The sequence below is a fragment of the Stigmatopora nigra genome, chromosome 9 (assembly GCF_051989575.1).
Source record: "Stigmatopora nigra isolate UIUO_SnigA chromosome 9, RoL_Snig_1.1, whole genome shotgun sequence".
Lineage (NCBI taxonomy): Eukaryota > Metazoa > Chordata > Actinopteri > Syngnathiformes > Syngnathidae > Stigmatopora > Stigmatopora nigra.
This window is the reverse complement of record NC_135516.1, coordinates 11,324,274-11,337,715: the sequence shown is the minus strand read 5'-3', so window position 1 is coordinate 11,337,715 and position 13,442 is coordinate 11,324,274. Positions and strand designations below refer to the sequence as shown.

At 35.4% G+C, this 13,442-nt stretch overlaps 2 protein-coding genes across 6 annotated transcripts in view; both read right to left on the bottom strand.

The window, feature by feature from the left end:
- LOC144201734 (uncharacterized) overlaps positions 1–1,427 on the bottom strand; it is a 30,458-nt gene extending 29,031 nt beyond the window's left edge. The window contains exons 1-2 of the mRNA XM_077724496.1: positions 1,338–1,427; positions 154–251 (exon numbers count right to left, since the gene is read on the bottom strand). The gene's annotated coding sequence lies outside the window, so the exon portion shown is untranslated. The remainder of the gene's footprint in view (positions 1–153; positions 252–1,337) is intronic.
- A 3,978-nt stretch (positions 1,428–5,405) lies between these two features.
- The window catches only part of fgf12a (fibroblast growth factor 12a), a 31,490-nt gene continuing 23,453 nt past the window's right edge, over positions 5,406–13,442 (bottom strand). For all 5 annotated transcript variants that reach the window (XM_077723636.1, XM_077723635.1, XM_077723634.1 and 2 more), the window contains 2 exons: positions 8,502–8,700; positions 5,406–7,381 (listed from right to left, as the gene is read on the bottom strand). In XM_077723636.1, coding sequence (XP_077579762.1) covers positions 7,266–7,381; positions 8,502–8,700 — 315 coding nt within the window. In that variant the 3' untranslated portion in view covers positions 5,406–7,265. The remainder of the gene's footprint in view (positions 7,382–8,501; positions 8,701–13,442) is intronic.

Sequence of the window (13,442 nt, the reverse complement as noted above, 5' to 3'; positions counted from 1 at the left end):
GTTTATGGCTCTCTTTGTCATAAAAGATTCCCGACCATTGACATTAATAGACATCAAATGCATTTGAACTGAACACCTAATAAAAAAAAACCCTAATTTAGGTTGATTTGAACAAGTTATTATTTCCATTTGTATATGAACTTTAGGTAGTACCTGCAGTGTAAAAAAACGGTTGGTTGACCCCCGTCACCACTCCATTCATGCGTCGTCGTAAACACTGTAAACAGTGACAAGTCGTTTTCATTTCAACCCTGTTAAGTTAAGCAGAGCAGAAATCTCATTAGGGCTTGACACTAAAAACTCACCAGCGTGAAACAAATGACCTTTATGGCCTACGAATGTCCCGCACTCATCTGTGTGTGTGTGTGTGTGTGTTCGTTTTCCACTTTACGACACATGCTAATTTCATGGCGTCATTGTTTCCTTACATCAATGACATGTTGATTTGAATTGTATCATACATGGGTTACTTTTACAGCACATGAGAATGGCCATCATTGCGGTATTTAAATAACCTCCAGCCTCTTTGCTAGACTTAAAAAAGACATTGTGTGAGAAAGCGGTACCTCTGGAAATAGAGACAAGTAAAATGGGGTCTTTTTTATGCATGTTGACACTTTTTTGTTTGGTTTTGCCAGCAATTGGAAAGCCAGAAAACAATTTTAAGAACTTGCAACTTGGAGAAGACATGCCATGGATTACACAAACATACGAGAACCAGGTAAGTTGGTTAGAGATATTTACTTATTCTTCAGTAGAATTAGATTTGACTGTGGAGGTGTGCCTTGTGTGCAAAAATGACATGCAAAATGTCATCTTAAATACTGTGAGGATGAAAAATAAAGAAAGTAATCTTGATTCCATTTTGTTTTTTTTCACTGGCAATATGACATGCTGTAGTCATCTGTCAGATTTTTGTCACTCTGATATCTTAAAGCGCTCATCCGTGAAATTGCAGATTAGATATTAGACTTTACATTGCAGTTCTCACTTGCTGGTGGTTTTATTAGACTGTAGAATGTTAGTACATAGATGGGATATTGTATTATTTAGAGGAACACCAAATATGTATTAATATTTTTTTTCTGTGAGGATTAACGTTTAAATTACAGATAATTAATTTCAAAATATATTACACTAGAATAAAAAAAAATAAAAATGGAAAATTATTGTATAAAACAGGGCTTCCCAAAAGTACACAGGTTCTAGTCATTGCTATATTTTACATTGTCAACCGAATTTGTATTTTTAAGTGAATTTGACTCAATTTTATACAATACTTTGATTAAAATATATATTTTTAAAGGCATATAATGAATCCTAAACTATGTACAAACCTTAAAATATCCTTGATTAACGTCAAAGGATGTTTCTGCTGTCTTTTTTTCATCCGTGGTTCTTGTAATATACAAAATTCCCAACATCCTATAAGGAAAAACATATGTTAATATTTGCTATTTTCCTTTTAGATACATTATAATAATTCCAACATATTTTAAGTACTATGCCGATTTGTGCATTTACATGTATTTTTGTTTGCATAGGTGCTGACAGACAGAGAGAAAATCATTCAATTGCTGAATAAATTCTTCAAATTGAACAGTCATCAGATTCCGGAAAAACCTCTGGACATGATAGAAGTGGAAAAGAAAAAGCAAAGAGGACTGGAAAGGAGACAGAGTAAACAAGATCGCAAAGACGGATGCAGATTCTTCTTCTGGAAATCTTGGACTGCCTGCTAACCATGCAAATGCATTATTTTCCCCATCAATCTATTTATTTTACCCACCCCAAACCTGACTAGGATAGATTATATTGAAAATGAACTCATTTTTGCAATGGTTTAGTATTAATTCTAATGCCACACAGTATATAAAATACATTGTGTTTAAATTGTACATTTAAGAATTGTCTGTTCTACTTTCCCACGTTTATACTGTTCAACATTATTTAAATCCTCATCACAATAAATGAAATCCATAATATGCCTTTTTAGTCAGTGTTTTCTTTGTGAATATTTTACATAAAAGAGACTGTAGTATTTTTGTGTGTACTGAAAATATTTTTTTCAAGGGTTACATTTCAGGTTGAAATTAGAAATTATATATATAAAAAAAAAGATATATTCCAGAGTGAGATTATAATCAGATTTTGAAATTGCATTAATTACATCTACTCAAAATTCGACATAATTTCCTTTAAACACTCACTGCTACAAATCTGCCTTTTTGGTCAATGTTTTCTTTGTCAATATTTTACCTAAAAGCGTAGTAGTGTTTTTTTTGTATGTGTGCTGAAAATATTTTTTTTCAAGGGTAACATTTCAGGTTGAAATTAGAAAATATATATTAAAAAAAAAGATATATTACAGAGTGAGATTAAAACAGATTATGACATAGCATTAATTACATCTACTCAAAATTTGACATAATTTCCTTTAAAGACTCACTGCTACAAATCTGCATTTTTAGTCAGTGTTTTGTATGTCAAAATTTTACCTCAAAAAGACTGTAGTATTTTTTTGTGTATACTGAAAATATTTTTTTCAAGGGTTACATTTCAGGTTGAAATTAGAAAATATATATTAAAAAAAAGATATATTCCAGAGTGAGATTAAATCAGATTTTAACATTGCATCTATTACATCTACTCAAAATTTGACAAAATGAACATTCCCTTTAAACACTCACTGCTATAAATCCAAAATTCCTAAGCTTCTCTGGATGGACAAACACTAGCAGAGGTGGTGTAGGGTGGGCGTACCAAAAATGAGTGGGTGAATGTGTCCACTAGTCCCATGTTAACAGTTGAGTGTGAGCCAATGTGTGGAAACAGAAGTGATGTGGAGATTAGCAATGATGGAGTGAAGGGAAAAACACCAGCAAGGTGACCTTAGAGAGGGAAGCAAGGGAAACAAAAATGTTCTCTTTTAAAGATGATGTAGGAAAGGGTACGAAAAGGCATGTTTTCAATTATTTAGCAGAAATACATAGGCTGTGTCAGCACTAGTCAAAACAAAATTCGGATTAAACTTGCACTTGTTATTCCGACATAGAGCATGTGAAGTACTCCCTATGTATACTGAGATAATGAGCATAACCACAGGTTAATGGCATAAGTATTTAAACTCAAACTTGCAAAAATGTTGTGACAGTACAACGAGTAAAACACAATTTGGATGAGTAAAGACCTAGATACATCCCTCTTGTGAATCTGCCCTACATGAGGAAGTAAACAAATTAGAATAGATTCTCTCATATTCTACGTCAAGTGAACGCAGCGCGAAAAAAGCAGCACATCAAAGGAGTAGTTCGCTTTAATTGAGCAAAGACCAATTATTTTTAATGAAGAGAAAGAAAACGGAAACGAGAAACGGGGAGGACGTCCCGTGGGTCAGACACTGTAAAGTAAAAAAAAAAAAAAAAAGTGAGTACCGTATTTTCACGACTATAAGGCGCACCGCATTATAAGGCGCACCCTCAATGAATGACATTTTTTCCATATATAAGGCGCACTGTCTATTTTGGAGAAAATGTAAGACTTTTAAGTGCACCTTATAGTCGTGAAAATACGGTAATTGTTATTGACTTCCAGGTATGAAGCACTCACTACTTTACAGTCACCTCTAGAGCCAGCCATTGTTGATGTTTTGGATTGATTTGTATAAAATCTTGCAGTGGGGGAGGAGCTATATGATGGAAGATGTTGTAAACTAAGATGGCATCTGCATATTTAACAGTATTGTTTCAGTTCAGGCGTTTTTGTTTTTTTAATATCCGACAGTAGTGGTTTTTCGTTTTTGGTTTTCTGTTTTTTCCATATATAAGGCGCACTGTATTACAAGGCGCACTGTCTATTTTAGAGAAAATTTAAGACTTTTAAGTGCGCCTTATAGTCGTGAAAATACGGTAATTGCTATTGACTTCCAGGTATGATGCACTCTCTACTTTACAGTCACCTCTAGAGCCAGCCATTGTTGATGTTTTGGATTTTTTTGGATAAAATATTGCAGTGGGGGAGGAGCTATATGATGGAAGATGTTGTAAACTAAGATGGCATCTGCATATTTAACAGTATTGTTTCAGTTCAGGCGTTTGTGTTTTTTTAATATCCGACAGTAGTGGTTTTTCCTTTTTGGTTTTCTGTTTTTTTCTCCATATATAAGACGCACTGGATTATAAGGTGCACTGTCTATTTTGGAGAAAATTTAAGACTTTTAAGTGCGCCTGATAGTCGTGAAAATAGGGTACAAGAAGACATCAGCAATATCGTGGTTAGTGACAAGCACACACACACACATACCTTGACAGTTTTATGTGGTCGTATCTTACATGCGATTAGTTGGCATCAAGTACCTATTTTATTTATGTAATGCCAATTTTCTCCACAAACTGCTGACAATGTAAGCAAGAAACTTTTTTTTATTATTTAATAAGGAGTTTGTTGCTACTGGGTGCACTTTAGGTAACCTCTACACAATCCCATGGGTGTCTTAAATGTCCCACATGAATGCATCTTTGCAATTAAAGTGAATTGAAGGAGTCTATTTAGTTAACATTATTCAAATATTAGTGGAATAAACACTCATAAAATGACGCTTTTTTCCCCACTTAACAACTTGCTATTCATAAAACTGTAAACTTCCAAAAAGAGCATTTAAACGTGAATTTTTAAAAATAAAAAAGTACTTTACAGTGTCAGTCACAAAGCCAAAATAATTTAATGTTTTTTTTCCTTCACAAGGCCAAGAAGAGCAAAGCCATGTTTTTTTTCTATCCTCCATAATAAAACTAATTACAAACAATTAAAATAATAAAGTATATGTATTGCAATCTGTACACCTCAATACATTTATTAATAAAAGTCCCTGTTAAATTGTTTTATCTGTATTTTCTACATTTTAAATTTTACCTAAATATTGATTGATTTAAATGGCAGTACTGTGAATTGATGTATTTTTTACAGTTTCTAATAAGGTGCAACATGCTTCTGTCCTACAAAAATCTTAAAATGGACTTTTTCGTCCTCCTTTTTGTCTCTTCAGGGTACTGCAGTCATTGTGCAAGACAACGGCACGTCCTGAAAGTCAGGGTAGCCTTCGCCCTCCTCCTCCTCCTCTTCCTCCTCCTCTTCCTCCTCCTCATTTTCAATGCAGTCAACATGGAAGGTCTGTTTCCATGACAACGAAAGAAATAAGGGCGAAGGGAGCACCATTCCAAAATGACACGGCGTATTTAAGAGGATAGCGAGACTGTAAATCACTCCAGGTGAATTGATAGTGGAAGGGAAAAAACGGGATTGGATTTTAGGGGGAATGCAAAAAGCCGCAAGCTGATGGATGTAGTCCACCAATGAGAGATGCAAAACAACTGCCAGTCATTATTAGCAAGAAATAAATAGCAGGGTGCCTTTGGTAACATTATCTTTATTCTTAAACAATCACTAACTTCATTCGGATTGTTTTTTTTTTCATTATCAATGCATTTTTTTTTTTACCACACAAGTCATAGTGCATATATGGGTGTGTTTTAATGCAGTGAAATCATCTGCAAACATAAAAATAACGATGTAAATTACGTAGAATAAAAGCCATTGCTTTAAAGTTTAAACTATCCTTTTATAAATCTTTTTTTTTCTCTCTCCATGAACGCTTTTAATATGCTGTCAACAATTAATATAACCAATGACATGCATGCATTTGAGTCTACATTTGCACCAATATAAACTTCGGTATAAAAGATATTTATGTATATTCATTTAATATATAGATTTTTTTTTATATGCTGGTCTAGCCATCGGTCTTAACTTTCAGTTTTATGTCTAATAAAAGTGTAAGTGTTAAAGTGGAGTTTTTGTAACCTTCCAGAAAGTACTTTTTAGTTTACTACACAACAGTAACGAGCCACAAAAATTTGTGCAATTGGCTGTCAGCATGAAGCGGGTTTTTTATGATTAAATTCAAGAAAAAAGGAAAAGAAATGCTTAAATTAAACCACATAACTGCTATAACAATAAAATAAAAACTATTCAGAGAGAGGAATTAATTGAAACATTTTAAAAACAAGAAATCTTCTGGATTTGCTTTATATTTTGAATTAACTGCATATACTTTTTTGTTAAAATGTGACCCATGAGATTTTTTTTATACAGTAAAAAATAAAAATGTGACGTGGCTCGTTAAAGGTTAAGAAAAAAACGTGGGCAAAACAAACACTTTCTGAAACAAAATATTAAGACACTCCATTTTAGAGTATTGAGACGAGGGCAATCTAAAGTACACACAAAATTTCCACTCCCGAAAAAGCTAATTGGTTCTCTTCACAGTCACAGTTGATTGGTCGCCAACCATTTCCATTAGACAGGGATTCTTTTCACAATAAAATATCACCTGTTCTTTCTCTTATTAGATCAAGGTTCAAGAATTTGACTAACCAATGTAAAATTCTATGAAGTGCAAATGAATTTTAAGCTTCACCGATGCCTTTTTGTAAGAAAACCGCCCGATTTCAAACCTACGGATTATCAAATAGTTCATTCCTTTGAAACAGACGTAAAGACATTTACTAATAATATAGCCTAAAGACATCCTAGGTTGCATTCTGTTTAAACTGCTTCCGATTCCGAACAGAATATTGAAGTCACACCTAAAATCCACACCTGAGTTCCCATCCTAAGCATTGTGACTAAATCAATTAATACATTCATCCAGAGAGCAGCTAATGTGATTCAAAATGAATGTAAATTTAACAAAATGTCCCCCATTACCCTCCTAAAAAAGAAACGGCTATACATTTGGTGTATTAAACCGATGTTATTTGCAAATCTAACACAACAGAAGACTTAGAAGCGAATTTATATGTAAAATAAACACATTAAAGCTAAGAAAACGAGATCTACGCCAAAGGAGGGGCTACCGATTCATAGTGTCACAGCTTTTTCTCTTTTTTTGCATAAAATATCGTTCGAGTCCTGATTGAAAATGTTTATATCGATATAGATATAGATATATAGTTTTTCTCTGTATCATATTAATTCTTTTAAAAGTTTTCACAGGCAACAGTTCATTGTTTGTTTCTTCTTGCCATGAGAGTACAGTAGTATCTCCTCGGTCGCCATGACGACGACATTATTTCAGCAAAGAAGTGCATATGTTGGTGGTGTATGGGGGGGGGGTTAAGGGTGGGTGTATTCCTAAGTTCCCTTTCTGTTAGCTGGGGTTTGAGGTTCTTCATACTATGTCTCTCATTGGAAGCCCCCTTCCATTGCTATGAGGAGTCCTGGTTAACTGCTTTGCCTCCATTCATGGTGGGGGTCCCTGAGCTCTTCCGGGAGCGGTGCTTTTCTTCGATCTCGTGAAGCGAAGGCTCACGGTACATACAGACTGTGGTTTATGTGAGAAAAGGGGAGGAGAAGATGGAAGAAAAGATGATGGATGAGAAAATGAGAAGGATGAGAAAAATGAGAAGGATGAGAAAAATGAGAAGGATGAGAAAATGAGAAGGATGAGAAAATGAGAAGGATGAGAAAATGAGAAGGATGAGAAAATGAGAAGGGTGAGAAAATGAAAAGGGTGAGAAAATGAGAAGGATAAGTTGGAGGAATGAAGATGGACATATGAGAATATGTTGGAGGAATGAAGATATGAACATATGAGACGTGGATGAGAATATTTTCAAAGAAATGATGGGAACAAAGGGAAATGAGAATTTGATTGAATTAACATGAGGGCAAAATTATGATGGGGAATGATGAAATTGGAAAAATGTTGGGAATTTGGTCAAATGAATCCAAGTTGATGGATTGATAAAGAGGGAAAATTAAATGAGGAAATGGCAATTGTCATAAAGAATGGTTGAAATGACAAAATGGTGGCGATGAATGAGAAAATGCAGAAATTATGAATGAATAGAAAGGTATAAAAGAGAGAAAAAATAAAGAGTTAGGAAAGAAACTACTCAATTAAAGACATGAAAATATATACATTTCATTACTCTACCACACATTTGTCATGTTGACATAATGAAATCTAATGTTTGAACAATAATTCATTATCCCTCCCATTCTTCAGCAGAACACAAAAAGCAAGGCAGTGAGTTGATTCACCGTCCCCTACTTTTAATTATTTCGGTTTTCATCAACTTGACTGATGAGATTCTGCTGAGGGAATTATAATACAGAACCAGCCTGAATGGATAATCAATGGCAGTAAAAGCGCAATATTGTGTAGTAGTTGTTTTTATTCGGCTGGAGGACAAACGGTTTGGTCGTCTAAGCTCCATAGAGAACAATGAACTGCAATAGTATAGTCTATTGTTCTCTGTGGCTGTGTAAATTATTATGAGACAATAAATGTAGGACAAAGGGACATATTCGGACGTTTTTTGGCATACAGTGGAGCCATCACAAAACTAACTTGAGATAGGATGTGTTGTGGGAAATTTTTGATTTCATTTTGATCAATTAAGCCAACAAAAATGACATTTAATAAGAATGTGTTTTACCTTCAATGGGCCTTGGTACAAAGTGAGATGAGGGTTTGGTCTTCTTGACCCTGTTGCCCTTCATGACCTGTCCTTCCTTAGTGAGACCAAGAAACCAGGCTCGGCCCGACTCCTGTTGTCGATACATGGTGGACGAGTAGATGACGTAGTAGTTCTCAAAAACCGACTCTTTGAATTTGCACTCCGGTGTGAACATTTCCTGTGAAGAGGGAGATGCATTCATCACAAATGGGCCACCCCCGTATCAAAACTAATTAGAATAGAGGTCAATGACTAAAAAATTCAATCCATTTGAAGTAGAAAAAGCATCTGTTTTGGCTTCCTCGCTCAAATTGGGCTCCCACTACTACTATGTGAATATTGCCAAGGTCAATAAACACAGCACACATACACAAGTCCTTGGGAATTCAAACAGTATTGTTGTTTTATTAGAATAATGAGAAGCAATGGAAGATTTGTATCGCTCCATGTCATTATAGAACCATCACGTCAAGGAGAAAGTCAATGAGACGCGGAAAAGATGGAGAGGACGAGATATCGGCCGTGTGCTATATTACTGACTTGACAGTGTAGGGAGGGGGCAAATAATGATCTATGTTATGCTTGTGTTATCGCTGCCTCTCTTTCTTATTCATCCCTCTGTATGCATTTCATCCCAATGGTCGGCTTGCTTTTCTCTTAGCATAAAGTCCCACTCAAGTCTACCATAAACCCACAGAAGGATCTTTATCATGTCTCCATGCAACTCTGTATTTTCACGACTATAAGGCGAACTTAAAAGTCTTACATTTTCTCCAAAATAGACAGTGCACCTTATAATCCAGTACGCCTTATATATGGAAAAAAAGAAACGAAAAACGAAAAACCACCACTGTCGGATATTAAAAAAACAAAAACGCCTGAAATGAAACAATGCTGTTAAATATGCAGATGCCATCTTAGTTTACAACATCTTCCATCATATAGCTCCTGCCCCACTGCAAGATTTTATACAAAAAAAACATCAACAATGGCTGGCTCTAGAGGTGACTGTGTAGTGAGTGCTTCATACCTGGAAGTCAATAACAATTAACGTATTTTCACGTCTATAAGGCACACTTAAGTCTTACATTTTCTCCAAAATAGACAGTGCGCCTTATATATGGAAAAAAATGTCATTCATTGAGGGTGCGCCTTATAATGCGGATGCCTTTAGAGGTAATGTGTTTTTTCTTTAAAAGAGAACCCTCTACTCGTCTTTTTTCTAAAGCAGACACCTTGAAAATGAGACAAGTTGAACTGGCGTAGTTGATGCAAAACAGATGGCTTGGTTTTATGCAGCGTTGTATCCATTTATAGGGGACATATTATGGAAAATTGACTTAATAGCTTGTATACAAATAGTTGGCTCTCTAGAGTGCCTGTCCACCTATGAAGTGTGAAATTGAAGAACCACATGAATCTGTTTACTTCTGTAAATGTATCTGTGAAAGTGTTCTGCAATACTACCGCTACTTATCTAATAGTGGGGCTAATTTACTCGACATTACAAATTCTTAAACATAGGTTTTCTATGATATGAGCATCACAGCATACACCTAAATGAAAAGGTACCCCATTGGTCATCTAGAAAATGAAAGCCAGACTTACAAATGGCCGATTGAGGTCCATCTCACGTGGTCGAGACTATGATGGTATAAAATATAAGTACCTTTCAGAAATGCAATGAAGTCCATTTATGCGGCGGTATTTACACAGTATGCACTGTGTAAACGCAATTTGACGGTTCAGCTGGTACAACATTAGCCGGAAATGTACCGGCTCATGAGGGAGTCACAAGTCAAGTACTACATACCAAGCAAGTAATCTATTGCTTCTAAGCGTACAGGTTGATGACATAGCTATTACGTGACTATATTTCTACATTTTTCAAGACCCTAAAACAAAATAACATTTGCCAGTTAAGAAAAAGGCTTTACTTGGTAACGCTGTGGGATATTGGAAGAGGTTTAGAGGTGGGTTATTTAGAAAAAAAGCATTTCTCAGATAAATGAATTAAATATATATATTTTTAGAATAAACAGAAGAGCATGACTTTTCATTTTCACTCTTCCTAATCTTTACTAAGACCATGAAAATGAGAAAAGTTGTATTTGTGTAGATTACTTTAGCAATGCAGAACATCTGGATTGGGTTTACATAAACATAATTTAATTTTAAACAGGTTTTGTATGTATAGGGGAATATTTGTTGTATGCAATGTGCATGAGTGCATTTGCAATATTTTCAGCAGGTTTCTCTGCCCTTTTAAGTTGGCCAATTCCACTCCCTGCTGAAGGTGACCATTTTAAAAAGGTGTTAATGTGTTTTTTGCACGCTGTGCATGTGAGGATGCAAATACACAGCTCCAGTCACTGCCTGTTCATTTCTAAAAGACAAAAAAAAAGAAAAGCATGCAAGGCAAGCAGCGTAAAGGACTTTGGGAAGGTGAGGTCAATGTGGTCAACGCAATATGGACCTCTCCTGTGGGTCAACTGCAGAGAGGACAGGTTCGGGCACAGCAAGTTATCTGTGGCCCGTGGACGTTCCGTCAAACAGCAGAGGTCTCTATCTCTGCTGAGGCATGACGGGTCACGTCCTGCCAGTCTGGCGATGGGTGCTTTTTCTTGTGTGCGTAAGGCAGACAATGTCATTGGGCAGACCATCAAGTATCAGCCATTTTGACTCTGTTATGAGACCAAATCAGGAGTTATTCTCCAAAAAAAAACAACATTAAAAAATGATTTTATCTGTGATTCCTGTTTAGGTGAAATATTTCTAGCTCTCGTCAATTCATGAAACTGGTGAGGCCAACTGGCTTAATAATTGTTTATTCTTGTCGCACTAAGTAGCCAAACTGGTTTTAGAATTGTTTGTTAAGATCGTAGAATGAAGGATAGACTGGCTAAACTGGTTTTACAATTGTATGTTAAGATCGTAGAATGAAGGATAGACTGGCTAAACTGGTTTTATAATTGTTTGTTAAGATCGTGGAATTTAAGACGGGCTAACTAGCTGGCCTTGCAATTGTTTGTTCGAATCGCGCAATGTAAGATAGGCTGTGGCATTATGTGTGAGCTTTAAAAAAAATATCGTGTGTATACAACTTAGCCCTGCAAATGTCTAACCATATCAGCCTAAAGTTTGTTTACATAAACTTTGTCCTACAACGCTGTCTTAGAAATATTACCCTGTTTTCCTATATAAAGACGGACCCACTGTTCATTCGGAGAGTTGCGAGAACGACAGACTGCAGTCTGGTAACAAACTTATTTCCTATTAAATTAATCTCACTTTTTCTTAACCTGTTCCTGAAGTTGTATTTTCAGATCTATCAGGATATGCTCGAAAAATGCTTTACCAGGATACATGTTGTAACATCCCACTATAGAAAGAAATAGTTCCAAGAGGGCTTTTTTGCAGTTACTCTGGTCAATCCTGAAATGTCACAACTCCTACTTGTTTTCTGGCATTATTAACAATGCTGCAAGCAAGCCATTTGGCAGGCATTTTTAGCGTGCAAGTGTATTGCACTCCTTTTTAAGTGTTTACTCCTCTTCATTGTGTGCTTTTGGGGCTTCATACGCATCCATTAAGGAGATTTCATTAATCATGAGAGACTGTGACCCGCGTTCCTCACCTCATTTTTCTCACTCAGTCATCTGCAAACAAGGTGCGCTGTCAGACTTCAAAGTCACTTACATTCTGTCCTTATCATTCCCAACAGCTTCTTTCTCCACACGCAACAGCTCTGGGACCAATGTCCTTGCAGCTGTTTTGTTTGGAAAGGACTTTGTGCCATGACAGCCTCCCTGAGAAAGAATGGTGCTCTAATATATGTGATGCATGGAGGTTTTCTAACCCTAATTCTTTTCACAGATTACCTAATTTGATTGTGAAAATCATTAACTCCCTAAAATGAAGCTCACCCATAAATTACAAACGAACATGTTGGTGTTTTGAGTAGCTAAAATGAATCAACTGAATTGCTTTTCATTTCAGTTGGTTCAGACGAAATAAAATATCAAGTTTTTAGTCATTTTCGCATGATGACAACACACATTAACCTAATAAATCAAGTTACAGAATTAATTTTTAGTTGCTGGATGATCTAAATGACTTAAACGAACAGCAAAGCTGTAAACAGTAAGACAAAAACTTAATCAAAACTAACATGTGAAGCCTTATTCCGTTCATAGAATCCACTGTATATAAAGCTAAAGTTTTTTTGTTGATAGCAAGCCATAAGATCAGTACATTGGCTCAATGAAAGTTTGGAAATGCTGTTCTAAACAGAAAATCTATGCTAAATTGTAAACCTCTTTTTTAATAGATGCTGTTTCAAGTAGGGAGAGCAGGCTATTAAATACTGATGACCATTTCAAGAATTCTCAATATAAAGACCTCCTATCGCCCATCTAGCACTACCCGCAGCCGTAATTTACATTAAATAAAGAAAGAACTGTGAATCAGCAAAGGGTATTTCTCGCAAGTGCCATTAAAAGAAAACTCTGGGGAACAAAACACTGAATTATGGATCATATTTATTCTAATATTATATGTTAAATGTCAGTATGGATGGGTTTCCCAGGCAAGGGTTATGAGATGATATTTTAGATGGTTTTAACTTAGTAACATAGTATTGTATTGCTAATATGTATGCATGAGTTACACCAAAAAAATTGAATTAAAATAATGAGCCCCATTAATTAGCTCAATGGCATAAATCACATCTTTTACAGGTTAATTTTTATTTTAACTTGAATTTATGAAAGAATATAGATTGTTGTTTTGAGAACTGAGTATGCCGATGGCATATTCACACAAAAGAACACATTGATTGACATCTAGTACATCACAATGTTGTTCAATAATGATTTATAATGCCATTTTATGCCCATGTTTTTTTTTTAAGTGGGTGAT